We start from the raw sequence: 27,079 nt of genomic DNA on the forward strand, positions 1-27,079 counted from the left end.
TTGTGATGTTTGCTGGCTTTCCCAGGGAGGTGACGCTCACACCCCCTGTATGTTCCTTGCAGGGTGTCCTCTGTGAGAGTGGGGGTCACAGTTGACCCATCTGCATTGAGAGGCAGGTCCTCTGTCAGGTGTAACTGAGCCAAAACAGCTCCTGTGTCAGCACCACCAAGCTGGTAAGGAAGGAGTGTGTGGTCAGGTGTTCCTTAGCTCTGGACTTTGCTGTTATTCCCACCACTACTGCAGTGGGGACAGCTCATGCCTGTAACTCCAGGGAGGGTGGCACTGGGGTGAGGCTCCTTGGGCTGCTTCATTCTCTAGGTCTGTTCTACCACTGATGCCCATGGGGCAAGGCTGGTGTGGAGTGTTGGTATTTGATGCTGTTAGAGGTGATAGGGACGCACCGCAGTTCATCCCAGGCATGTCACTGACTCCTGGAGCAGGGCCTGAGGCACAGCACACCTGGTTGTCTCTTCTCCTGTGGTCTCCAAGTGACTCCTCCAGGAATAGAACTGTCTGGGGACATCTGAGGTTCCAGGCTTTTTGGTCCCTGGCTGGCTAATGCTGTTTTCTGAAAGGCATTTTTGCTGTGCTTCTGCTTGCACCCCCAGTCCCCCCAGCCTGCTCTCAAGCCAGGTCCTGAAGCTTCCCCCTATCCTATTTCTATCAAAGGGCTGGGGGGACTTGGCCAGGGGGCTCAGCACTGCTGAGAACCCACAGCCCTGGGGCAGGCACAGGCGAGTCCTATTGGCTCTTGGGATGCCTGCATGGAGGTAACTGGTACAATGCTGATTTAAAACCAAGAAGACACAGCAGTTACAAAAAAATATATCTTTATTTTTTCAGTTTATCATCTATTTAAATAATTCAGTTAAAATAGGTTTTATTGCACATGAAAGAACCTTCCTGGATTCTCACTGTCCTATATAAAATAAGCTCATAGAGAAAGGAAAGGAGACTCTTACACTCCTGCCCCCTCACACACTCTGAATCACTCTGGCTCTGCAGACCCCCAGCAGACACTGTGCAGTGGGTTATATTCATCCTCAGCATCTACACAGTGTGTTGTAGGCAGTGGGGGGTAGGCTGTGGCAGAAGGAGCTGGTGCAGGATGGGGAGCAGGGGAAGGGCACTGCCAGCAGGGTGCAGGACTGGGAGCAGGGGAAGGGCACTGCCAGTAGGGTGCAGGACTGGGAACAGGGGAAGGGCACTGCCACCATGGCAGGGGCCTGAGGTCCCTGTGGGAGCCCTGGCCTGTCTGTGCCGCAGGGAGAGCAGGGCTGGTAGCACAGGAGAGCAGCACTTGGAGCACAGGAGAGCAGGGCTGGGAGCACAGGAGGTGAAACGTGGGTGCTGACACTGCTCTGGATCTGCACAGGTGGGGGCAAGGTGGACAAGGCACAAGTGGGGTGAGGCATCTGCCGGCTGCCACTGCAGCCCTGCCTGGCTCTGCCATCCCAGGCACTGCCAGCTCCAGGGCAAGCAGGTGGGGAACTCGGTGGCTGCAGGAGGAAGTCCTTGCCTGAGGTTGAGCAGGAAAAGAGCAGCCAGCTCCCTGTGAGGCTTCTGGGAAGTCACTTAATGAGCTCCTTGGAAGTTATGTTTAAGGGCTGGCTGAGTGATGTGGAATGGAACAAGCTTACAGAAGATGCACTTCATTGCTGTGCTCTGAATTGGATTTTGTGCCCTTTCAGATGATTCTTTGGGGATGACTCAGGGTCTCCTACCCCAGCTGTGAAATAACTTGTTCTACAACCCCATCTGTGGCTATCCTGGCTCTTCCCCTCAGAATAAAGAGCTCCTCAGGCTATCATTGGAAACAGGTTTCTAATGAAAATTCAAGTGAGAGCTCTTCTTTTATCTGTTTTGTGCTCTTCCCAAGCCTCTGTCATGCCCCTTCCTACAAATGCCATGCTGCATTCCTGACAGCCTGGGGTTTTTCCCACAAGTCCAGCCATACAGCAGAGAGTAATTAGTGTTAATCCTCATTGTGGTATCAATCTGCTATGGAGCAATTCCTGCTCACATGCAATGGGGTGTGTGCAGCTGGTGGCTAATGTGTACCTCTGCCTGGTGAGACATCCCAGCTCAGCACCACATCCTGCTCCAGCCATCTTCTGCCATCATTAACTTGAGAACTGGTGTTGCTTGAAGCTCCTAATGTCTCTGAGCCCTTGGCTTTTGTGTCTGAGCTTTGCTCAGGGCAGCTTTGACTGCCAGTTCAATCCCTGAATTAAGGGTCTGACCCAACAGCCCTTCAGTGCTTGTTTGGATCCACGCCTTTCACCTTTGGTCCAGCACCCACCTCCTCGGGCCCTGGGTGGGTGTGTGACCGGCGTCAGTGGGGGCCGAGCTCCAGCGTGTCGGGCAGCTGCTCGGTGAAGGCCGTCTCCAGCCGCAAAGTGCTGTAGTTGGGGGGGGGAGTCCTGGGCAGGGGGCTGTCCTGGGGCAGCGGCAGGCGCAGGGCAGTGTTGAAGGTGGGCAGGTCCTCGTCGATGCACACGGGGTTGTCGTGGCCCTGCCTCTCCACGTCACCGGCCTGCGGAGGCTTCCCCGGCCCGGCCCGTTTGCGGTCATTCCACCACTTCTTTGCCTTCTGCCACTGGCGCCGCATGACAATGGAGAGCGAGTCGATGAAGAAGACCTCGACGATCTCGATGACGCAGACGACCGAGCAGCTCATCCAGAGGCCCAGCTGGCCCCCAAAGTTGGACAGGAGAATGACGAGCTGAAGGAGCAGAGAGCACAAGGTTATGGGCGGGCACGTGTTGGTGGCGCTGTCACAGTGCGTGGGGAGGCTGCAGTGAGCTGGGGCGTGCTGAGTGTTCCCAAATGCAGTGGGCCCAACTCTGCTGTCTGCAGTGTTCTCTCTGCTTCAGGAGGAGCTCAGAACTAGGTTTACTGCAGGCAGCCCATGGGCTGCCCCAGTGCAGCGCTCTGTCAGGGCCAGACAGGCAGAGATGTGGCCCCAGATAAGGGCTTCAAAGGGCAGGACCAGCCCCAAGGTGCATCTCCAAGATAGCTTCCTGCCCCTGCCTGGGTGGGATTGCTGCCCTGTGTGGGAGGAAGTGCTGTGTCTCCCCAAGGCTGAGCAGGGATCAGCTGTGCTCACTTACTGTGTTGGCAGGATTCTCCGAAATGAATCTCTCGTTCAGGTCCTTGTAAAACACCATGAGGTTGGCGAGGTCCGTCCTGAGGGAAGCAGGAGGCAGCAGAGGGTTTAGTAAAACAATAACATGAAACATACTGAAAAACTATGCAAATAACCAGTTGGACCAGTAGGGCTGGGCTGCTCCAAGGGAGCTTTTTTCCCAATTGCCATCATTAGGGCTGCCAAGATTGTATCAGAGCTGGAGGTGCAAGGCAAGAACTCACAGGGGGACTTACTTGTTCAGTTTCTTGTTGAGCTTTTGCCCTTTGTCCCAGGAGAGAACTCGAAGCATCCAGTCCTGGAGAACAGACAGAAAATGTTGCTATAGCTATGTGTGCTTGTGCAGAGATCCCCTGAGAAGGGAGTCATGCCTTATGCCTCCTCGGGCCAGTGTGGGTGCCAGAACTGAGTGTGTGACAGGTCAGCTGTCCCAGAGGAGATCTCCCAGACCACAAGCCAAATTTCAGTTTAATGGTGAACTCTTGGAGGGGAAGCCCTGACCTGGACAAAACAGACTGGCCTCTGGGAGCAGCATCCTTGAGTGCTCAGGACTACCCCGGGGCCTTCTGCTTCTGTGCTCTGGGGTTACTCAATGCCTTGTGCCAGGCTGCTGTCCCAGGAGAGCACAGCTGGGGACTGACCTCTGACACGGTGGATGGCCACTGGGCGATGCTGGTGGTGAGCGCCCACTCCTTGAAGCTGCAGAGAGAAGCAGGATGTCACTTGTGAGCTTCATCTCCCACGTACACTCAGTGCTTTACCTCTGGTCGTGGCCAAGACTCACCTGCAGGCGTCTTTGCAGATCTGCTGGCAGCCCAGCTGCTCCTTCACGAACTTCTCGTGCAGTCTGTAGTAGCAGTACACTGCAGGGAGGGAGTGGGACAGGTGTGAGAAGCCAGAAGGAAAAGCAAAGGTCTCCTGCTACCTGGGTTGGACTGCAGCATTTGGGGTGTAGGTGGCCTTTGTGGCCATCGCCTACATGGTGGGGATAAAATAATTTACCCTAGAAATACACTCTGAAAAGTGGCTGTTGCTATGAACTGCCTCACCTGGTCAAGCCCTCCACTCGACTGTTCTCTGGTAGGCACAGGTGACAAGCCATCAGGGCAAGTGTCATAAACCAGTCAGTGTGAACAAGGGAGGCCACTTCTGGCTCTGGGTGTCGGAGCTTAAGCGGGTTAAGGCAGATTTGCTTGGTCCCAGCACACTGGAGGGTGTGGGGGGCACTGTGATGGGGGTGCTGGGGGGTATTGAGGGGTGCAGGGGGCTCTCTGATGGGGACACTGGGGGTGCTGGGCGTGCAGAGGGCTGTGTGACGGGGCTGATGCTGCAGAGGACATGGCTGGCAGTGGGCACTAAGGCAGGTGCAGTGTGGAGGTGTTTCAATACTCACTCCAGTTTGGGTTCTTCTTGTAGTTGCAGTACTCGGCCCCAGCGGGCAAGGGCTGTGCGTACTGGGCGCAGCCACATGAGTCCACCATGGCCTTCTGGAAGCAGGAGTGCAGGCAGATCTGGGGAGAAAAAACAGAGCTGGGGGCTAAGAGGCAGCACCAAGGTCCAGGCTCCTGTGCACCTAAAAACATCCTGCTTATGAGAGTAGCAGTAGGATGGGAACCCCATTTCTCAGGACCTTCAGGCTCTGCTGTGAGTGAATACAAACACAGGCAGAAAGTGCCATGGAGGGTTGAGACTCTAGTGCAAGAGATAAGAATACAATTCTCTTTGAGGATTATATATATATATGGGGTTCTGTGAACACCCCCGCTTCCCCTACAACCACCGAAAGCTTCACTGTTGCGGTTGCTCTTTCCAGAGCCAAGGAGAAGGTTTTTGGCCTGCCACGGCACATTGCCCATGAATCACCAACTAGGTGTGTGTGGGAAGTGACTCACAGGAGAAAATGTTCACAGCTTCCATCAAACTCTGGTAGTGCCTACTGGGAGACCTGAAGCTATGAGGATTAATAGGGCAGCAGAACTGTGTTTTGTGCCAGAACACTGCAACATGCAGGAACTGAACTTCTCTTTGAAATCCCAGTCAAGCCTTCTGGTCCCAGTCCTCATAAGCCCTGAGTTTTGGTGAAGTACTGTTATTAAAAACCTGAGATAATGTCTGTATGATCTTACTGCATCATAGCAGATTTCATATTGCCCATGAAATACAAATCCAGGCTAGGCCTGGGCTTTGCAGCAGGCAGCAGCTAATGTAAGTACAATTCTTCAAGTGGAGAGTGTGAGAACAACTGACATTCTCCAAGTGGACCCAATTACAGAAACCATGCAAAATTAGTGGAAACTTACTCTGTAAACAAACATCCTGCTATCTGGATACTGATTAGATGGTATCTGTTATTCTTGGAGTCCTAAAGGTCACAATTTCTAGCTTCAAGGGTTACTAAGCTGCAACCTTTACTTGGCCAATATTTTCCAGTCTCACATTGCTTGAAAATTGCCTAATGAGCTCATGTTCTCTCTTTATCTAACAGGGTGCCTGAGGGAACTTCAAACAGCAACCACTTAAGAATAAAAGTTGTATTTTGAGAAGTGCTGTGGCATTTTACATCAGTGGCTGAAGCAGCCACCCTGCACCTGGACTGCTCCCAATCTTGGGTCCTGAACCACAGAATATTATAAAGCTTTTCATGCAGGTAGTTTTCAAGCAACTGATAAAACCAAGTGTAATGGATTTACCTGGAGGGAGTAGCTCTTGTTATAGAGATTTTCCACGGGTATGTCAGCTCCTGTCTCCGTGCAGTCACTGTAGGGTTTGCTCAGCTTGCGAGACCGAGTCTGAGAAGCAGAAAAGAATGAATCTTGGTTTTTTTGAGTTTGCAGAGAGACTAAAGGATTCAGTGGCACTTCATCACAATTCTGAAACTGTAAATGATGGGGCAGCTTTGAACAGCATGTTTACCTTTTGCCACCTGAAACGATTAGTCAATCCCTCGTCAAAACAAGTTCCTTTTTTTTCTAATATCCGTTTCCAAAAATACTGCTCTGGCTGGATTTTCTGCTGTTTTCCTTGAAACCTTCTGCAGGAATGTGAGGTGGTATAATTATAGCAGGGAGGATTTTTCAAAGCAGAGTAATTCACACGTATGTTCTCTCCTAGTCCTAGAGGTTGTGCATCATTCAGCCTGGATGTTTGTGTTCTAAGGGAGGGGGGTTGTTGGCTGGGGGTTTTGGGTTGTTTTCTGTGAGGACCCCCACCTTTACAAGCTGTTGTTGCAGTGGCTGCTCCTGTGCCGTGGGTAAACAGCACTTGAGGCTCCACTAGTGCTCAACAGCACCTCTCTGAAACCACTCTAAATGAAATGCTTGTGTCTCCTTCAGGCCTTTTTCCAGGTGCTGCTTTGACCCTTATTCTTGAACGCTAAGGCCTTTTCCTGTTCTGCAAAGAGCTCTGAAATGCCAAGCCTGTGCCTGCAAGGTCTGTGAAATCAAGGCTGGGAGCCCTCAGATTCCCAAGACCTGATTCCAGCTCCATCACCCGTTTCCTGCAGACTGCCTCACCTTCCTCAGCCCTTGTTATCTTTCTGCAGTAATTATCCACTTTACAACAGAGTGGCTTGAAACCACAAAAAACATCCATTTAAGAACCCATTCACCTGTCTTTCTCTACAGTTTAAAATTAGAATTAAAAATTCTATACAAAGGATCAATTTACCAGGAACCTGAGAAATGGTGGTTACTTTTAAGGCACTAATTGCAGCTCCTCAGTTTCCTGAGGTCACAGCTGACAAGAGAAGGCTCTGGGCCTGTATGGTGCAAGTCAGTGCTTTTAGAGATGCTCAAACCCCTCTTTGGAGGGAAAGATGTGATTTCAGTCTTAGAAATGCATCATTTCTGAAACTGAACGAAACCAGCTTTTAATGTGCTTTTAACTTCCACGAACCATGTAGTGTGCCTGGACACTGCCTCAGTGTGCTCCTCCAGCTTCCAGATGATCGATCCTTTGTATAAAATTATTTTGTCGTGGCTTGTAGTTTACTTGTTCCTTCAGGTACTGAAATAATTTCCAAATTAAATATTTAACCAGAACACTGTAACTCCAACCAAGCAATGCCTTGTTTGCATTCCAAATATCTTGGAATATTTTTGGAGGGGGGGGCAGTCCTAGTACTCAGCAGAAACCCATGAGTGATAACCAGACACTGATGCTGCGTTTGGAGCCCAGCAAGCAGCACCACGTGTGACACACATGCTGTGTCCTCCTCTGTGTTCCTGATCTGGGTACAAGGACTGATCCAGCAACTCAGTGCTGCAGCCCTGTCCTGACAATTGTGACCCCTCTCAGCAGGCTCTCTGGAGTTGTCCTTTCCCGGAAGAACCATGATCACCAGCTTTTGTTCTGAGACCAGAAATTGTATCCAGCTTCTATTTTGGCTGCCACATCAGGTTGCAACTGGATCCCTTCCTCATGCCACGTCTCTTAAATACAGACACTGAGACGTGCTCGATCTTGTTTTTTATACTACAGCAATGTACAGTGCAAATCCACGTGCCAGGAAAACATTACATTAAATATTGAGACTTTCCCTGCAGTGACTGTACAGTGTGATCATTAGAGGAAACAGTCTTGTGAGACTTTTCCTCCTCTCACCGACCTGGTTTGCAAACCTTTCAGTCACATTTGACCAAGCAGTTGCTGCTGCAGTTTTCCAGACAGCTGGAAGACAGTTAAATATTTGCACATTTTAAAATATCAGCCCTCTTATGCCTTTTCTCATGCAGAGCCTATCTCGATGTGGCACACCCAGATAAGCAGGATGGCCGATGCTCCGACCCGACCATCAGGAAGAAAGGCAGAGCTGAAGTGCTCACTTAACAGCCCATCCAGATAAAAGGGATCTGGCACAGCTTTCACTGCTCTGCTGAGGAACGAAGCCCTTTGGGTCAAATGCCTTGTCTGAACTACGTCAAATGGAGAAATTGGGAGCTGCAGCCCTCCTTGCCCTTGTCAACAGCAGGCAAGATGTTTCACTATGCTGGCAAAGGTAGAGCTGCTTGCTGCCCACGAGGGTGTTTTTACAGCCGGGATAGACAGAAACCCAGCAGAATGAGGCTTGCACCCACAAAACAGTTACACAGGCTGTGCTGCCCCGTCCCTGCAGACCCAGCCCAGCAGAGGACTCACAGCTCCCCATCCTCCTCCCTGGGACCCGCGCATGAAACCCGCTGCTCATTGCTAAAGCCACACGAGGCACTTGACAATGCATTTCTGTAGTTGTGGATTTTGCTGTGAAACCGAAATCAAAAATCCCCTGGAAAGCCAAGGGGTGGGAGAAAAGGGAGAACAAACAAGATCCCAGGAGCTGTTGCATTTATAAAGACCTGATTTTCCCACGGCCTCTTTTGTTCAGAAAAGTGCTATCACAGGATTTTCCTCAGGGCACTTCAGCTGCTGAGTGGGAGGTATTTAGAAGCCTTCCAGCTGCTGGCTCCCTGCAAACACCCCATCAATTCCTATTTACAGCTCTCCCAAGGCAAAGGTACACCCGGAAAGGAGATTGCTGCCACTCACAAAGTGCATCCCTATGGAGGTGGCTGCTGCAGTCTCAATTTCCGTGCCGATGTCTTCGATGAAGGGATACTCATTTTGGTCATGGACAATGATCTTGGCTCCTGTGGACGTCACCAGGAAGGGGTTGTAGTCTGCTTCATCAATGTACAGAACAACCTGCAATCCTGAACCAGAGACAAGGCAGAACAGTTACACCAGGAGCTAGAGCTGCGTTTTCTGGTCAGGGAGGGCAGCATAGTTTATTTAATGTTATCTGGCCTTAAGTAGAACTGTAACAGCCAAGCCCAGCCTCTGCTGGGCCAGACTCAGACAACTGCAGCCAGTAACATCCCTCGGTGGCCCCGAGTACAGCAAACAAATAAAACCTGCTGAGAACGTGGCTGTAACTCACTTTAAAAAGTTATATAACTGGGCAGCAGTGATTTCAGCTGGAAAACATTAGTGATGCAATGATATTATCTGTATTCTCAGGCAAGAGTTTGCACTAGTTCAAACAGGCATTTCCCCAATCAGCCTGTACATCTACAGCCAACACATCGCTCGTGCTCCAGCACGATCCAGTTCGCTGAAACACTTGTTATCAAACAGTTCCTCTGCAAACAGCCTCAGAACAACATACTTGTACAAACTGCCCAGGAACAACACACGTGTGCAAACCAGCCTGGAACAACACACCTGTACAAACTGCCCCCACTCACCGTACTCACTGCCGCCCGTGGAGGTGCTCAGGATGGTCCCGTTCTCACCACTGTTGAAGGTGTAGCAGTTGCCATGGAGAGGGTGGTGGAAACGAGTGAAGTGCCTGGAAGAAATCGACTTTTGTGACATTGCTACCTGCAGTTCTGTCTGTGGGAGAAAAGCAGCACGTTCGGGCTTTGGTTTTGGCAGAGACAGACCAGGACTGCATGAGGGGTTTGCTCCTTCTTTCTAAGCAATTTATTTTGCTGAAAGGTGTGTCTCTTTCTGAATCTCTTGAAACTATGTGGCACTATGATCTGCTTTAATAGATCAGGAAAAGGAAATTTGAGGAGATTTTCATGTGGGAATGGGGGCTGAAAAGGTGGGGAGAGTGGATTCACAGAACTAGCAGGAAGGGGGGATACAGAGAGCCCTCTCCCATCTGACAGCCACGTGTCTACAGGCACACTATTGTTCCCATCTACAGCTGCTCCCCTGGGATGCCTCTCCTGCTAGCAGGACACATAGGAATTGCACTGCCACAACCACAAGTAGGTAGATTTGATTCTGCCAAGGATAAACGCAGGTTTATCTGAAATGTGGACAGCAGAACACTAAGACAAATGAAATCAAGGAGCATAATTAATTTCAGGAAGATGCAAATGTTTGCTTTGATTTAAAAAATGGCAGTGGTTCCTGCTGAAATTCAGCAAATACCAAATATTCCATTCCTACATATTATGGACTTGGAAATAAGCTGTTAGCTGCCAGGAATTTTCTGTGCACTGACCTTTTGTCACAAGATAGGCCGTCAAAGAAACATGTCAGTAGAAGGTCATCAGCAGAATAACTCAATTTTTCTTTCGTCTCCAGGGGAATTTGTGCCATGATGTTCATGTAATGCAGCTTGTACCACTCCTGGATAGCATTAACCCCCGAACTGAACGTGTACAGGGCACACTCACTGCTGTTGTTCGCGTCGCACTGACAAGCACAAAAGGGGAAAAAGCGTTTCACATGGAATGAAATCATGGATTCTAGAAGGTATGTGTGACAGTGTTTCTCTTCCACAGAAATAATCACGTGTGAAGTTACAGTGGCACAAACGGGCATCAAAGACCTTTCATTCAGGGCTAAGTGATATGACCAAATGCTTTAGGTCCAAAGGAAAGGTCACAGAAAGTACTAACTTTATTTGGGAAGACTTCAGGAAGGTATTTCCCTTCCAGGGAGTTGGAGGTTAATCTGCAGCTGCCATGGAGGCTTGGGCAGAAGAGCTGACAGTTCACAATAAAGCCACCTGAGCAGGCAATTAAACTGGACAGAGGGACACTGACCCCAAACAGCCCCTCGTTGCCCCACAGGGAACTTGCTGGCCAGGGCACAGTGACACTCACCAGCTGAAAGCCGATGATGTCATTGGAATCACCAGAGTTCACGATGGATGAGTCCTTGTGAAAGACACTTCCCTCTATTTTCCTCTTCTGCCCACTGTGCAGGTCTGTTGCTGTCCTAGAGAAGTCCTCGACCTTCAGCAGAGGGATCTGTTGGAAGAAGTCACTCCCTGTGCTGTTCCACTCGTCCACTGACCGGCGCACCTTGGTCTTGCCCTCAGAAAATCCGTAGAAAGTCTCCAAGGCTTTTTTTGTCTCTTTGTCCAATTCAGATAAATATTCTTTCATGGCACTGTACCTGCATGGGAGACAATGTGACACAGTGATGCCCCGTCCCACCTCACCACCCAGCCGCTGTGCATCCCACGGCTCAGGACAGAATTCCTTGTGGAGGTCTCACATCACTCTCTCACACCAGTGAGGGCAGACACAGCTATGTCCGTGGAGAGCTCTCAGAGCAAGGACCACAGGAAGCAGAACAGACTGAAATACAGAGAAAGCCCTCCCAAGACTCACAAGCTCCTCGTGTTAGGAAGCCCAAGAAGGCAGAGCATGTGAAAATAAGACTTCTGCATCTGTGTAGAGGTACCAGAGAGCTGGATGGCCTGCGGGGACTGGTGTGGGGAGCTGGCAGCAAAACAGACAGCAGCATAAAGTGTGATTTGACAGGAGAAAATATACTGCTGATGGATAATGTCAAAACATCCCACAAGGAAAGAAAGAGGCAACAGAGGAGTGACAGATGTGCCCTTTCTATTCTTCAGGAGATGCTGCTGCTTGTAATCGTTGAACTTTGGTCCTGGGAAGAAGGGAATTTGAAGAGAACCAAGGAGCTGATAGGGACTGTCTGTAGCAGAAACTGAAATGGACCGAGCCGAGCTCAGAAGGCAGGTGAGGGGTGTGAGTGTAACCCACACGTGCCTGACGTGCATCAACACAGAGCGGGAGCTGCACTCGAGGTGCTGCAGAGGGAAAATGCTGATGAGCAGCACTGGGACAAGCTCGGGAAGGGGTTTGGTGCTGGGCTGGTGGGGGGTGATGGACTCAATGGGAGCACTGGCCGGTGACCCCCTTTGTCCTCCTGCCAGCCCCCCGGGTCTTACTTGTAGGGGTTGATGTTGCAGATGGTGACGGCAGGGAAGGGCAGCTTCTGGAACTGGACGGTGACGGAGACCGAGGCGCTGTAGTAGTTCATGAGGAGCTCCGCGCACTGCCAGAGGATGAGCCCCACGGCGCTGAGGGTCAGCAGGATCCAGAGCAGGCGGCGCAGGCGGCCGCGGGACACCACGATGCGGCGGCAGCCGTGGGTGTTGGTGTTGAGGCAGTACCAGCGCATCAGCTCGCTCAGCGTCGGCGCCTGCGGGCCCCGCACCGGCAGCGTCCGCTTCAGCCGCGCCGTGATCTTCTTACCGGGGGCCGTGGCGGCCGCTGCGGGCGGACCGGGCACTGAGGGGGCGGCGGTGGGACCGGTGCCCTCCCCGATCCGCGCCCCGCCGCCCCGCGATCGCAGGATCCCGTCCCGCCACCCGGCATCCCTCCCCGCTCTCGATGTTTGATCCCCGGAACGCCCGCTCCCGGAGACGCCGCGCCTCACCTCGTCCGCTCTCCGGGCCCGGCGGGGCCATGCTGCGCTCCTGGCCCCGGCGCCGCTGCCGATGGGGCGGCAGACGGTCGCCCCGGCACCTACCCCCGCCACCGCCCCGCCCCGGCCCGCCCCGCCGCCGCCCGCCCGCACCTCTTGGCGGCCGCGCAGCGCCGCCCCACGGCGGCCGCGGGGGCTGCGGGGGCTGTGCGGGATGGCGGGGCCGGGCGCGTCTGTGCGGGGCGGGCGGGCCCCGCGGGAGGCGGCGGAGCCCCCGGGCCGCGCGCGGCGCCCGGGAGGGGCGGGGCCTGGGGCGGGGGCACGGGGGCGTGGTCACCCCGGCCCCGCCCTCCCCGTGCTCGCCGCGCCAGCAGCAAAGATGGCGGCGCTGCGGCGGCGTCTGCCCGTCGCTAAGGTGGCGGTTCGGTCACGTGGCGCCGCGCCCCGCCCCGCCCGCTGCATGGCGGCGCCGTGAGGCGGCGGAGCCGCGGCCCGACCCGGCCCGGCGGGATGCGGCGGCCGCCGCCGGGCTGAGCTCCGGGCCGAGGGCCGAGCGGGCCGAGGGCCGAGCGGGGATGCGCGCTGCGCCGCGCCGCCATGTCGCGGGTGAGCGGCCCCGGGCCGGCCGGCAGCGCCAAGGAGAAGCGCTCCTTCAGCAAGCGGCTCTTCCGCGGGCGGGCGGCGGGCGGCGGCGCGGGCTCGGCCCCGGCTGCCGCCCCGGCCCCGGCGCCCTCCGGGCGGTCGCTCGGCGGGTTCATGAGCCGCGTGCTGAAGACCCTCTCCACGCTCTCGCACTACAGCAGCGAGCCCGAGCCCCGCGGCGCGCTCGCCCCGCGCCTGCCCCCGCCGCAGGCGGCGGGCGGCCTGGGCAGCTGCTTCCCGCCGGGCCCGCCGCGCAGCCCCGAGCCCCCGCCGCGCCCCGCCGGCGGCTCCGAGGCCGTGCCCGGCGTGGCGGGGCTGCGCAACCACGGCAACACCTGCTTCATGAACGCCATCCTGCAGTGCCTCAGCAACACCGAGCTCTTCGCCGAGTTCCTGGCGCTGGAGCAGTTCCGCGGCGGGCCGCCCCCCGCCGACGGGCCGCCACCCGCGCCCGGCGAGGTCACGGAGCAGCTGGCGCAGCTGGTGCGGGCGCTCTGGACTCTCGAGTACACCCCGCAGCACAGCCGCGACTTCAAGGTGAGCGGGGGCCGCCGGGACAGCCCCGGAGCGCCGGGGCCCGCGGGGTGGGGGTGGCACGGCTGGTGATTACACCGGAAAACGTGTCACAGGCGTGGGTCGCAACAGTTCGGAACGCGACACAGCGTGTCCCCTGTCGCACGGGCACCGCAGCCGTGACGGGTGCCTTGATGCCGAGCACCCACACGGTGGGAAGAACCCTCTGGCCTCCCCAGCTGTGTGCAGTAGCTCTGGAGAGCTGCTATCATCCTGTCCCCGGGGCGCTGCTGTGGGCACCCAGTACAGGTGGCACCAGGTTTTTCTTGCAGAGTGAGTTGGAGGGGCGATGCTCAGGTGCATGAAAACACAGCAAGAGTGTCATTGACATGGTCTTGGGCTCTGTGTGTTCAGGTGGGTGCGCAGCAGGTAGAGACGGTGAGTCCCGGAGTTGGCTCTCCCTCGGTGCTAATGGATGGTGGGATGTCCCAGAGGCTTCTCCGAGGTGTCGATACCCTTTGGCGCTGTTGACTGTTTGGATGGATGCATGGGCTGCACCTCTTCCTTTTGCCTTTCCTGTGCCTTTCCAGGCAGCTGCACCCACCTGGTCCCGTAGCAGTGCCAGAGTGTTCTCTGGGGAGCCCGGCTGTTTGCCCTGGAGTGAGGGCATCTACCCTCTCTCACGGTGCCTGGCTCTGGTGTTTTCAGCAGAGGTTGTGGAGGAGCACTTGGGAAGCCTATCCTCTTGGTGTGTCTGGTTGTGACAGCACCGCAGGGCACTTGCCTCAACCACTCCGGAAGCGCTCTGGCAGGAGAAGAAATTGTGGATTTCTCCTGAGTAGTAGGAATAAAAGGCAGTGAAAGCAGAATTTTCTTCTGCCAGTGGAACAGAGTCGGAAGGGAGAGCAGCCCTCTTTCTAGGCTGGGCTTGGCTGCTTGGGCAGGCTGTGGGAGCAGGGCTCAGATATGAGTGACAGCAGGAGGAAGAGCAGCAGGGCCAGGGATTAAATTAAGGCCATTTTCCACGGGCATTTATGGTGGAACTTTGCTGTTTTCAGGCGTCACTGACGGTAAGTGAGTGCTGTTGTGCTCATGGATAGAGCTGGAGCCCATCCATTTTCTGTCTGCCAGGAGAACCCTGGGGCTTTTAAAAAGCCTCTTGCTGGGGGGATCTTGTCCCAGTCAGTCCAGTTCAGTGCTGCACAGGTCCTGCTGAAGGACTGTGTCATTATGTCAAGTGCTGTTCCCTAGTAGGGGTCAATTAATTCTAAGAGGAAATGAACACCTCTAAAGGCAGCTAAGTCACCTGAACCTGCTATTAAATTCAGTGGTCTTACTTAAACTTTTTCTCAGCAGCAGATTTGCACAGTTCATTTACAGATGTAGACAATGGGCTTAGGTTGGAGAAAGGCAAAGATCGATGTTTTCGCTCTGGAAACTGCTGCTTCTCCGTAAAACAAAGAAAACATCCCCCCAAGCTTGCTCTGGATAGAGGGTGGAACATTCCTGGTCTACCTTGCTGTAATTGTTTTTAGGGGTGAAAAGTGTTTTCAGGAGAGTCATACTGGGCTTTCCCTCCAACAATAATAGCCATTGACAGTAATATTTATTCGATAGCCAAAAAGCTCTTTAGCCAGCATACTTGGAAATCCATGTCCTGGGTTTTTTTGCCTTTTTAATCTCTTTTGGCACCAAACATAACTGGGTGAAGGCACTTCCTAATTCCTAAATACTTCTCTGCAAGGGCTAAATGTATTTTAGGATAAAGGATAATACTTATCATTTTGTTCATTCTTGTATCTGTAAGCTTCTCTCTTGGAAAAGAGGAAATTATTTTTGAGGGAGTGTATCTTGGAGTCCTTGTGAACAGGGGCCTTTTAAGGGGTGAGTTTTGGGATTCTCTTTACTCTCAGCTGGTTTTTCTTGGTAGTATTTTCTCACTTATGAAGTTGGTCTTCAAGAAATAACCCATGCCAAGGGTTCCTGAATCATGCTGAAAAAAAGGAAAATGCAATTGAAACAAGGAGTTTGTGTAAAATGGTTCATCTTATATTTGCAGGATGATGGAGAGCTTGTGCCCTTTGAGGGGAGGTCTGGGGTGCTGGCAGAGCTGGGGTGAAGCTTGGGGAAGCAGCAGGTGTAGAAGGCTGAGGCAGTAGGAAAAGGCTCGGGAAGGAGTGCGCTGGGAGGTGGAAGCAGAAGGGTTTGGTTCCTGGGCTGGGAGCAGAAGGGAGCCTGGGCAGTCCTTCCTGGGAAACAGAATGGAAGCACTATGACAGAGCTGGTGGTTCCTGGGTTTATCTCTGCTGTGGATTACCTTCCTATTGGTCCTGTGTTCCTTTGTTGTTTTAACAATTCTCTTCTGATTGCTCAGTGGGTTTTGTTTTCCTGCCCAAACAAAGCTGCTGCTTTCATAACAGGGGCCAATATTGCAGCCTGTGCTTCCTCTTTCCCCTTTGTGATGATGTGACAATGGTGACAAACATCTATTGTATAAGCAGGGCTTTGGGCTTGTTTTTTTCCAGGGAGCTGTCCTGTCCTCCCTGCAAAGTTCCTGGGAGTGTCAGGGAGGACAGAGCAGCCTTTGTATTGGGAATTGATCTGCAACACTTGGAGGTGATGGTGGGGGGTCTTCAGCGAGAAGGATTTTGATTTGAACTAATTTGGCTTGAAAAACTATATCTTATGCAGATCCTTTGCCTTCTGTGGAGTTCAGGTCTCCTGTGGATGATGAGGTTTTTTCTGTTTTGAGACTTTGAGGCCGTAAGGCAGTTGCACACTGAAGCATGTCAATGTTTAACAAGACCCTTCACATGCCAGAGCTGGGGTTGCATTTTTTGTCCTACAAGACAAAGATGGCCTTGACTGTGACCTGCAGCATGTACAGCAAATACAGCACAATCACCAAAACTCAATTGGGTTGAATTATCAGAATTTGATCTGAACCTAGAATGAATCCTTGTTGGTAGAACAGGGATTATTGTACCAGGTTAAAAGTGCTTCTTCCTTATTTATTTTTAAACGTGTGTTTGATGTGAGATTTCACAGTAGCTGTGTGTAACTCTTCCATTTCACGGTGTTTTGGGAATGCACTTGGTGCAAATATCTCACTTGGGACAAACAGTGTGCCAGCTGCATTGGGCACTTCTTTGGAAGTTAATCACTAAGTTCTGAGTTACAAAGGAACTCCTGGAAAGTGTTGATGTGCTCAGATCTTTGCCTCCCCTTGCACATGCAGTGAGAGCCATTCTCAGTGGGGGCTGCTGGGGGAATGTGGGCATGGGGAGCCTTTGGTCCCGCACAGAGAGCTGTCAGCCTCAAGCCCTTCTGCTCACCAGAGCCCTTGTGCTTTGCTAACGGGGCCAGTGATGTGTGAAGTGGGATATCCCAGATCATATTTAATTGTCTTGCTCCCTGTCTAACACAGGATCAGTTATTTTGTTCTGGACAGGGTCAACTGCTTATTCCTAAAATGTTTCTGTGGAGAGCTGACTGTCCTCCCTCTGCACAGGGAGATGGAAGAAAGGGACATGAAAGAAGAAAGTGAGACCCTTCACCCTTCCCTCTTGGTCCGTCAGCTCTTGATTCCTGGTTTTTCATATCCTGTGTTCCTCTAAAAGGGCTTTGAGTGGGGCCACATAACATGGAATCTTGAAGTGCTTGTTCCAGTTCAGTCCAGGTGCTCCCCATGGTGGTATCACACTGGGGAGACTTGTCCTAGAGCTGCTCTGGGATCTGGAGTTGACACACTTTCCTTGAAACAAAAAGCAAGTTACAGATTTTCTACATCATTATTGTGAGAGTTCTTGACATCATGGGAATGTGTTTCACTGGGATCACAAAGGTCTTTGGCAGACTTGCCGTGTTAGACTTCTTTTAATGTTAATGATCAATAAGATGCAAGTACATTACTGGGGGGGGGGGTTGTTTTGTTTTGCTTTTTTATTGGCGTATATTTCCTTACAATACTTCTGCTCCCCCTCCACACACACATAAACTCCCTGGGAAGGATTTACTGCAACAGATCCTTGTTGCCTTGAGGCAGCAGTCTGACTTATCTGTGAAATCCAAAGGCTTTTCTGGAGATTTCAGGGTTATGCTTCAAACTTTGATCTGAGCGAGTGCAGCACAAGGCCAGGGAGCCAAGGCTGAGCAGTGGAGTCTGGAGGTCGGATGTGGTTTGCTGAGGGGGTTCTGCTGGAGGGGGCAGCAGAAGGGTGGTGTGGGTGCTGCCCTCTGGAGCAAAGGGACAAGCAAGGGGGAGGCAAGGGAAGACACCCCAGTGTGGAGCAGCTCTGCGGCCCCGCTGCGAGGTGGCCCTGGGGGCTGGGAACCCTCTGAAGGGCTGTAAGGGCAACTGTGCGTCCTTGCCAAAATGTGTTTTCTGTCTTCTGAGCTCCCAGGTCCTTATTTCCAGCTGCCTGTGCAGAATGACACATGGTGAAAGTATGAGAACCATGTTGTGCCTGGCAGCCAGTGAAAGCAGTGAGGGGAAGTGAGTTCCCAGGCAACTTAATTGGATCTGTGTTGCTCCACGCTGGCCTTTGTACATGGCCACACTTGATTGGGGTGAAGCCATTCCTGCTGCCATTTGAGCAAAGCCTTGCTTAATGAACTCGTTGGGATACGATTGTGTCAGTGAAGTGAATGTTTGTTGTAAAGTGGACAGGGAGGCTCCTCAGAGCAGGAGTGATCAGATGCCCCCCATCTCAGGGTCTGTGTCCAACTTGGGGCCTGAAGCTGAGCCTGGAGAGAGCGGGAGAGGTGCAGGTGTGCAGCTGGAGCATGAGCTCCTCAGGCTGCTGAACCCAGCCCTCGTGTCCATCCTCTACACCAGTATATACTGACTCTTCTTTACTGAACTGCTTCATACTTGTGTCATTCCACCGCTCCTCAGTGCCTCGTTCATTTGAATCCCACCGATTGCTCTGCTAGTGTAGCAGGGAAACAAGGTCTTGTTGTTGAACAAAATGGGATTTCTGCTCCTTATAAGGATGAATTCTCCCAGCAGCCAGCACCGACTCGTGGTGGTGCCTTCTGGCAGGCAAGAGCTGCACTCCTGCAAAGGGCCTGGGAAGGAGCATACCTGTTTGGGAATGCAGCACCCACAACCCACCTCTGTGTCCGTGTGCACACGGCAGCCCCTGATAGCATCATCTGGACAAACTTCACTCTATGTGTTGAGGGAAGGTGGATAATGAGGATTAAGTGAGTCTTCAACCTGGAAGGGTGAGAACAGCTGCTGGCAGGAGATTGATGTCAGGCAGGGGCCAGTGGGCTGATGCTTGCTGTCCAGGCTTGTTAAACGTGATGGAGAATCCCTCTGGTGCTGGTGTGCCGCTCCTTGCCCTGCTCCTCTTGGCTTTGCTTTCTGAAGGGTTCCCATGAGTGGCTGTGCTTCCTCCCCTCTGTGGTGGCCAGAGCCTGGCCGTGCAGGGACACTGGCTGCCAGGGACACTGGCTGCCCACGGAGCTCCAAGTCCCACGGGGTGCTGCCTCCAGAGCCCCGGCACCTCTGGGGTGCCCTGGATGCTGTGACAGACCTGCTGTCATCAAAGCTTCCTTTTCCCTGTCTGGTGGCTGTGGTAGGGCTCAGCCCACGGGGGTCTCTTCTGCCCATCCTCAGTGCTGGGGAGGGGAAGTGGGCAGGTGAGCCCCGAGGCCTAAACTCTGCTGCTGTCTGGGTGTTGCTCTCCCCAGAAAAGAGCATCTCCAGAGAGGGGAAAGTGCTGTCTGTGTGTGTGAGCAGAGGGAGTAATTTAGGTACACTCTTCATGAGATGTCTGCTGTAGAACTTACCCAAACACAGAAGTGTGGCTGTGGGCTTAAAAAAGAAAAATGATGTGATTGAGCATAACTCGCTGTTCAATGGGAGATAAAGAACAGCCTTTCTCTCCTGCTCACACGTGTCATTGGGTCGGGTCTCTGACGAGTTGGCTTCATCCGTTCATGTGTAAAATCCTTCCACAGCTGCTTCCTACCAGGGCCACACTGAAAAATCGTGGACTGGCATTTTTCCTCTAATTGTCTTTGTGATCTGGAAAATAATAGCAGCAAAGGAGAGGCCAGTAGTTCAGCTCTGTTTGGATTTATTTATTGCATCTATTTAGAGCAGTAGATGAATGATTATGAAATTTGCAGTGGGCTGATAAAAATGATAATGTGTCTTTCTTGTAAATCTGCTTTATGGATGGGTAGGGACTGGTTTGATTGCAAGATGCCTGCATTAGGGGGAGGTCAGTGAGTGGGATCGATAGGAAATTCTGAATTTTTTTCCCCCCCCTTTTAGCTTTTGGGATGGTGCCACTTCATTCAGAGTGCCTGTGTGCTGGCCCTTGCACGTCTGGGGGAATGGAGGATCCATCCTCCTCCTGCCACACTTGTAAGGGCTGAGCTGAGGAAGGGCTGGAAGTGTTAGGGGTTGGTATATATGGTGTTTTTCATGTGTTTTTAAAGCATTTGCTTCTTAACTCTGTATCTTCAGCCAGTTGCAGATGCTGTTGCATTACTTCAGGACCAGCAAAATGAGGTGTTGTCTTCTCTTCCATGATAAGCAAAAGAGGAGGGAAAGTTTGGTGCTGACCCATCAGGTGAGAGGGGCTGTGCTTCAGGAGTTCCTGGTATTTGTCTCCAGTTGTTAAGTTGTTAATTTGGGTCAGCACCTTTATCTCTCTAGGATTTAATTGTGTCCCTCAGCACTGACTGTCCCAACTGTGTGTCCTGTGTCTGGCATTGCATTGCAGCTGCAGCCCCCTGCAGTGGGGCGGGAGGAGGGCACAGCATTCCCGGGGCAGCAGCCACAGAGGTTTAAGCAGTGAGGGACCCACGTGTGGCAGTGTTGGCAGAAGTGTGAGTGGTGCTGGGAACACGCTGCTATTGCTGGAGTGTTTTTGTAGCGGAGGCTCTTGTGAGGAAATTGCATCTGATACTTTGTAGTGCTTCCTGAATCACTTCCAGCATCTTGTGATGTGTCTCCACAGGCAGCTCTTTATCCTTAGTCCACTCAGGCTGTGAAAGTGTCAAGGAAACCTGAGCAGTTATCATAGAGCTGCGTCCGAGATGAGCAGTGACACAGACAGAGCAAGGCACATGGCTGCTGTGCTCGGGGATGGTATGGACTGGCAGCTCTCTGTAGGACAGTGCATCACCAGAGACACACAACAGGAACAGCCAGGGAGGGTCTGGACTGGAGTGATGTGCTGGTGCCACTGGGAGAGAGGTGATGATAAATACTAACCTGAATTCACAAGGTTCTTACTTATTATGTTTTTGTACAGAAACCCCCCACACCCCCTTTTTCATTTGAAATACCAGATTCATTTCCTCCCAGCAATGCCAAAGACCCTTTTGTCTTCACTTCTGTGTAGATGGGGACTTGAGCTGTAGTGACAGTGCCTGTTGGCTGAAGCTCCCTGGGACAAATGACACCAGATAAGGCTCCTGGTTCTGGCCAGCGTGAGGGTGTCAGTGCTGCCTGGTCACATCACACCCAGTGTGTGGGACCACACACTGCTGGGGGCATGGCGGGGGGTTCAGCAGCTCTTTCCCTTGGCTCTCTGGTCAACTCACTGAGAAGAGTGACCTTGGCCTTGCTGTGGCCTGTGCTTGGAGCCCTCCTTCCTTGGTGTCATTCCCTCGAAATGCTGAGCTGGGCACAGGGGGATGGGAAGGACGTGTACAGCTGGTAAAACTCAGGTGTGTTACTGTGGGAGCATGGGTAGCAGTTCTGGAGAGTCATAGTGAGATAACCACTTAAGACTGAACTGAAATCTCTGCTTCACGCTTCAGTGATTAATTTTCAGTTTGGAACTTGACAGAGTAATTTAAGGGCTAAATTTAATTTTCAGTGTAGTTTTTTTGAACAAAGATAATTTTTGCAAAGGAAATCTCCACATGTATGTCTTAAATTCTTTCCTGCATCGTCATCTGGGTGCATTCAGCTAAGCTTTCTGCTGAAGGAGGGCAAGAGGTATCAGGCTGATACCTGAAGAGGCTTTTTTGGATCCATTTTTTGGATCATATTTTTTCGCTTTATTTCTACCAGTGGATCTTGCTTTGCTTGATGGGAACTAGGAGCAGAGAAGGCTGTTTGGTCTCCATTAATCTTTGAGCGCCTACAGGCTGGTTCAGATTTCTCTCCCCCGTAAACTGGTTTACAGCAGCATCCCAAGCCCAGGTTACGCTGAGCACTCAGCAGGAGTTCTGGGGCCCACACCTGTGTGGCACTGAGGTGAGCGTTGGCTGGGGACCACTCCCTTGGTTCAAGCTGTGTGCACATATTTTACGTGGGAGGGTGCTGGTCCCTGCACAGGCAAGGACAGTAAATCTGCTGTCGGAAGGGCTGCACATATGTAATGATAATAAATGAGAGCAGATTATTTCTGTTTTCCATTATTTTGCTGCCTTGAGACAGGTGGACAGATTATAGAGGATAGAGAGTATATGTTTATCAGTCCTTTCCTGTCTCATCACCACTACCCACCCCCCAGTGACCCCATTTTCAGAGGGATAAAACGAGCAGCCCAACCTCATTTCTCAAATCTGTTGCAAAGTCTGATTAGAGGAGCGGAAGAGCTCTGGTACGGGGGGTGTATGCAGCCTGCCAGGCTCTTGGCTCCACAGCCTTCCTGCCTGTTGCTGTACTGCAAGTTCTGTCTGGCCTCTGCTGGTGCCCCTGTCCCTCTTGGGAACCCTGCTCAGTAAGTCTGAGTCCTGTGGGAGCACTTTGTCTCTCCGTGGGTGTGCCGATGGGTGAAGGTGCCGCAGTGCTGCCGGGGCACATCCCAGGCAGGATTCTCCTCCCGGGAGCCTGCAGCACAGGGGGACTGGGGAGGAGCTGTGTGACTGATGTGAGCTTTGCTTTGAGCCTTGTTCTTGCAGAGAAGCCTGGTAGTGACTTCAGGGACAGTTGCTGGAGTGGGTGTGTGTGGGTGGCTGCCCCGTGCCCAGATGTTTTGGGAGGAGCAGGCTGGTTCTCCCGGCTGCAGCTGGTGCCTCCTTGGAGCAGCAGAATGGGCAGCGGTGATTGCTGCTCAGGGAGGAACTATGGCTCAGCTGCTGGGGTCAGCTACCCCCTGGATACTACCCCAGAGGCAATTCCAGCTGAATGCAGGTGCTAGTGCCTGGCTCCCATTCTCCAAAGCCTGTGCCATGTTCCCCAGTGTGCAGTGAGAAGAGCTGGCTGGCCATTTGGGATGTATTGTGGAGGTAAAAGTGGGATCAGAGAGCTGGAGCAGAGAAAGTGTTCCTGATGTTGGGGAATAGCTTTCCCTACTAAATCCTGTGTGGGTTCCCAGAGGCTTTTCGAGTAGTAGTAGGAGATGCCCTGAGAAAGGGGCACGTGTGGCTCAGCTGGAGGTGTCAGAGCAAGCTTCAGCATTATAAAAGGTGTCTCCACAGCTGCAGGACAAGGACAAATCTGCAAAGAGCAGATTTTGGCTGCTGCTGAGCTTCAAGCCCTTCCCATTTGTGTCCAAAAAAAAAACCAGGTCTGAACAAACCCCTTGGGTGTGTTAGTGTCCTTCTGAGATGGTGTTTCTGGAAATTCAAGAGTAAATGAGATGGTTCCCTGGGCTCTCAGTGTGTATGCCCAGCAGTGCCAGCCTATTGCACCTGTGGCTGAGTCCCCCTGGTTTGGAGTTCACTCGTCCAGCAGCACCTGTCCTGTGCTGTGCTGCTCCGGTGTTGGTCCTTCTGGGACACCTTGGTTCCTTGTGTGCAGGGAAAGCTGCACCTGGCTGGCTGGGATGGCAATAGAAGATGGTATTTAGGATGAGCAAGTTGTGTGTAGTGGATCCTTGATATGCAGTGGAGAAAATTCCATGGTGACTGTACTGTTCTGGTGCTTGAGATGGTGCTGATATGGAATAATTTTGCATGACGATGATCAGATTGTAGAGGCATCTGTGGTTTAGATGTCCTGATCCTGACTGAGTCCAGGAATTGTAGACCTAGATTGGCACAGAGCACCTGCATCAAGGTTTTGGGAAATCTGTGACCTCACCAAAGCTGCAATGAGTGAGGCAGGGTGAGTGGGCACGAGAAGATTAAATTGCTGTTTTGATGCATCTTGAGCAAACGGGATTACACGAGGGGAGCAGTGTCAGACCCTGTGTTGCAGGGGTAGGGGTGATGGAATTGGCCTTGGCTCTGTGTTGGCGCGGGCAGGGCCTGATGCTGGTGCTGTCCTGGCACCACTGTCCCTTCTGTCTGCAGAACATCGTGTCCAAGAATGCGATGCAGTACCGTGGGAACGCCCAGCACGATGCCCAGGAGTTCCTCCTTTGGCTCCTCGACAGAGTCCACGAGGATCTGAACAATGTGGTGAATTCCAGCAGCATGCCCCCGCTCAAGGTAAGGGATTCTGCTGGGAACCAACGTGGGAGAGCAGCTCTAACTTTACACACAGGCTTTCCTTTTAAAGTGGTTCTCCCCTTTGGCCTCTGAACTCCAATAGCTCAGATGGAACAAAAGCTTGGGTTAAAATACTGTTTGTTTCTGCCCTGGGAATATAACCAGCTGTTCTGCTAATTCCTGGTGAGTGTTCCCTGACATGTATGAGTGGCCAGAGGCTCTGCAAGAGCTGGGAGGTGTTACCAGGGGGCTGCTGGGCCTCATCAGGTGTGAGCACCCTGGGCTGCCCTGCCTGCCTCACCTTCCTGCATGCCCTCCCCTTGGAGGAGAGCACACTTGGTAGTTAAAAATCTTGTGACTTTTTTAGGGTGGTTTTGGGCAAGGAGGGCACAAATTTGACTGGAGTCCTGAAGCACCTGCTTGGTGCCCCCCCCACCTGGGTGTGCCTCGAGAGTTTGTTCCTCTCTTTCAGCCACCGCTGGAGGATGATGTGCTGCTTGAGGGCCCAGCCTTTCCCATCAGTAGCACTTTTGTGCAGGAACTCTTTCAAGCCCAGTACAGGTATGGTATTTTGTAAATGTGGAGGCAAAATTGCTTGTACTGGTGACCCCAGTATAATTCTAAACTGACACTAGCTCCCAGTACAGCTGTTTCTGAATTCCTGTGAAGGGAGTCTGAACTAAGGCATTGCTCCAGAGGAGAGAGAGAATTTCCTTACTTCAAATTTAATATATTCTGTATAAATCTGCAGTATGTACCACTACACCTGCCCCAGTGCATCGGAGGGCCATTCAGTACTCAGTGGAGGGAAGCCTCAGGAGAGTCCAATGCTGTGAGGCTCATCCTGGCTATCAGAGGGAGGAGCCCACAGTAGGGTTTGGAAGTGCCTGGGAGTTGCTGATCCCTGGTGTGTGCAGAGTGCCTGTTATCTGGCACTTGGGAATTCTGAGCTGAAGCTGTCACTGTCCCTTTGGGGTTCTCCCATGAGTTTCTCCACTTTCTGGGAAGTGAGCTTTCTAATTTCAGAGCCAATAGAAGAGAACAGCTGAATTGCCAGTGTTCCTGGATGGCTTGCATCTGTCCTGCTGTAAGAATTGTAATTGCTGGGCTTTCTCCCCAGTATTTGCCAAGTTTTCCTTTGCAAAGGAGAAACCTTAAGCCTGGTCGAAGACACAAAGCCAGTGTAAGATGCAGGTTAATTCTGAGTGCAAGAGAATTCTTGTCTGGAGTTTTTCCCCTCTGAGTAAGAACTGTGTGCACCTCAGTGCTGACTGTCACCATCCCTGTCCCATCACTTCACCTCTCTCCAAAGACAAAACCTTCCAGGCCATTCACATTGGAGCTACTGTTGAATTATTAGTTTTGCAGTGATGTTTATTAAAAGCCACATTCAGGGACTGGAGTGAAATCTTTTCCTGGCATGCCCTGTAATGAATATTTGAGACTAATTACTTTAGAAGGGTTTAGAAATGAGTAGAAAGGAACAGCCAGATTGATGTGTGAAGACTGTTATTTGGGATTTCATGGTTTATACATTCCTGATGAAGTGAGGTGTAACTCTGCCCTGTTATCCATGTTTGTCCCAGGTCCTCCCTGACGTGCCCTCATTGCCAGAAGCAAAGCAACACCTTTGACCCTTTCCTCTGCATCTCGCTGCCGATCCCTCTGCCCCACACACGGTACGGAACCGTCCTGAACTTAACATTGGCTGTTTCTCGTGCATGTAATGTTGTTTAATTTGCTACAGCAGGAAGAGAGATGTCAGCAAAATCGCTCTGGTAGATCTCTAAGAAAGATAGATGAGAAGATATGGGGCTTTAATTTTTTGCTTTGCAGGTAAATTGGAAAAGTGAGCCTTTTGCAGGTTTCAGAAAGGGGAAAAGGATGAAAGACTTTTTGGGGTTTTTTTCAAACAGTCTCACTGATTGCTTCAATTTCAAAGAGTGAAGTTAAAAGCTTTCCTGAAAAATGTTTTGCTTTTTTGAAAGACAGCTGTTGTAAATAAAGAAAAATGCTCCAGGGAGGGAAAAAAAATCCACATAAAAAGTTCAGAATGAAGATAAAGAGATGCACAGAAAAACTACCCGTTCTATAAACAGACTCCTTCACCTGGTGTTTTGGATGTAGAAAACTTGTGTTGCTTCCAGAAGCAATGGAACAGAGCGATGACAGGACGGATTAAACATTACTCTGCCGCATTTGCCTTGGAAATCCCTGCTTCACCACCGGGTGGAGGCTGAGTGGGCTCTCCAGGGAAGGTGTCTCCCCTTTTGTCTCCCCAGATAGTGCTGCTGGCTGCTGTTGGAGGCAGGATTGAGGGCTGGGAGGCAACCCGTTCACAGCAGCAACCGTCTTAAGTGCCTTAAGGTGCTGCCTCAAACTGTCCCAAGCTGGATCCTTGCCAGAAAACTGATTGCTTTGTCATAGACAGTTTTGGTTTTAACTTTGTGGGGCTTTGTTTGAGGTGTTCCTCTTGTGGGAGCGAGTAACGCCAGGCCACGTAGTAAGAAAGGAGTCTGTAAATCAAACACACTTGTCTGGCTGTGGCTGAACACAACTGCAGTGGGAGGCGGATCCAGACAGCCAGGAGGGCCCTGAACCTGGCAGGCAGCCTGGCTGTGCCCAGGTTGGAGGTGCCCAGCCCCAGCAGTGCTCCCGTGCTCTCCGCAGGCCACTCTTCGTCACCGTGGTGTACCAGGGCAAGTGCTCGCACTGCATGCGCATTGGGGTGGCTGTGCCCATCTCTGGGACGGTGGCCAGGCTGAGGGAGGCTGTCTCCTCGGAAACCAAGATACCCACGGAGCAGGTAATGGGCTGGGCTGCTCATCCCTGCAGTGAGAGGGAGTGAGGGGGCTTTTGTCCCTTGTCACATATATAGGAATTGAAATTTGCTGCCTGTGGTTGAATGTGGGAAGCAGGGGAGTGGAAAATCTGGATCATGCTTTTCCCTGTGTGTTGGCTGCTTGAAACCCAGTGATATTGGAATAGCCCTCAGTGGAGTGTGCAGACCTGCCTGACCCCCTGGTGATCTGTGCATGCTGGCAGTGAGGGAACCATTGGGTGAGGAATTCCTCTGTAGGAGGAGCTTCAGGAATGCTGTTGGATCCCACCAAAACCTCCTCATGTGTTGCCTTTCCCCCATCTTCTCTTTTATGGCTGTCCTTTTCCCTGTTCCCTGCTGCTGGCTAGTGCCAGGGTGTTTTGAGGAACGCCATCCCTTAGCAGGAAAATCCCAGCCGAGAGATG

General features: G+C 52.1%; 2 protein-coding genes across 6 annotated transcripts in view; one reads left to right on the forward strand and one right to left on the reverse strand.

Moving 5' to 3' along the window:
- Window positions 1–1,316: 1,316 nt before the first annotated feature.
- SCNN1G (sodium channel epithelial 1 subunit gamma) lies at window positions 1,317–12,165 on the reverse strand. Its single transcript, XM_032704419.1, has 12 exons — window positions 11,847–12,165; window positions 10,747–11,041; window positions 10,140–10,333; window positions 9,370–9,473; window positions 8,672–8,835; window positions 5,839–5,937; window positions 4,542–4,659; window positions 3,933–4,011; window positions 3,790–3,847; window positions 3,385–3,446; window positions 3,114–3,189; window positions 1,317–2,725 (listed from the first exon to the last, which is right to left on the reverse strand). Exons 1-12 carry the CDS (start codon window positions 12,077–12,079, stop codon window positions 2,336–2,338), a joined length of 1,872 nt encoding a protein of 623 aa, XP_032560310.1. The 5' UTR covers window positions 12,080–12,165; the 3' UTR covers window positions 1,317–2,335.
- Window positions 12,166–12,907: 742 nt separating this feature from the next.
- Window positions 12,908–27,079, forward strand: part of USP31 (ubiquitin specific peptidase 31) — a 31,338-nt gene continuing 17,166 nt past the window's right edge. For all 5 annotated transcript variants that reach the window (XR_004359899.1, XR_004359900.1, XR_004359898.1 and 2 more), the window contains exons 1-5: window positions 12,908–13,504; window positions 23,696–23,833; window positions 24,306–24,394; window positions 25,420–25,512; window positions 26,504–26,639. Coding sequence is in view for 2 of the 5 variants with exons in the window: in XM_032704010.1 (XP_032559901.1) it covers window positions 12,923–13,504; window positions 23,696–23,833; window positions 24,306–24,394; window positions 25,420–25,512; window positions 26,504–26,639 (1,038 nt within the window). In the remaining 3 variants the exon portion in view is untranslated. The remainder of the gene's footprint in view (window positions 13,505–23,695; window positions 23,834–24,305; window positions 24,395–25,419; window positions 25,513–26,503; window positions 26,640–27,079) is intronic.

Source organism: Chiroxiphia lanceolata, chromosome 16, assembly GCF_009829145.1.
Source record: "Chiroxiphia lanceolata isolate bChiLan1 chromosome 16, bChiLan1.pri, whole genome shotgun sequence".
Taxonomy (NCBI): Eukaryota; Metazoa; Chordata; class Aves; order Passeriformes; family Pipridae; genus Chiroxiphia; species Chiroxiphia lanceolata.

Coding starts and splice junctions, on each gene's coding strand:
- SCNN1G (XM_032704419.1), bottom strand. CDS start 12,079: ATGCGCTGGTACTGCCTCAACACCAACACCCACGGCTGCCGCCGCATC. Junction 10,334..10,746: donor ACATCATCGGCTTTCAGCTG/GTGAGTGTCACT, acceptor TGTGCTTGTCAG/TGCGACGCGAACAACAGCAG. Junction 2,726..3,113: donor CGGAGAATCCTGCCAACACA/GTAAGTGAGCAC, acceptor CTGCTCCTTCAG/CTCGTCATTCTCCTGTCCAA.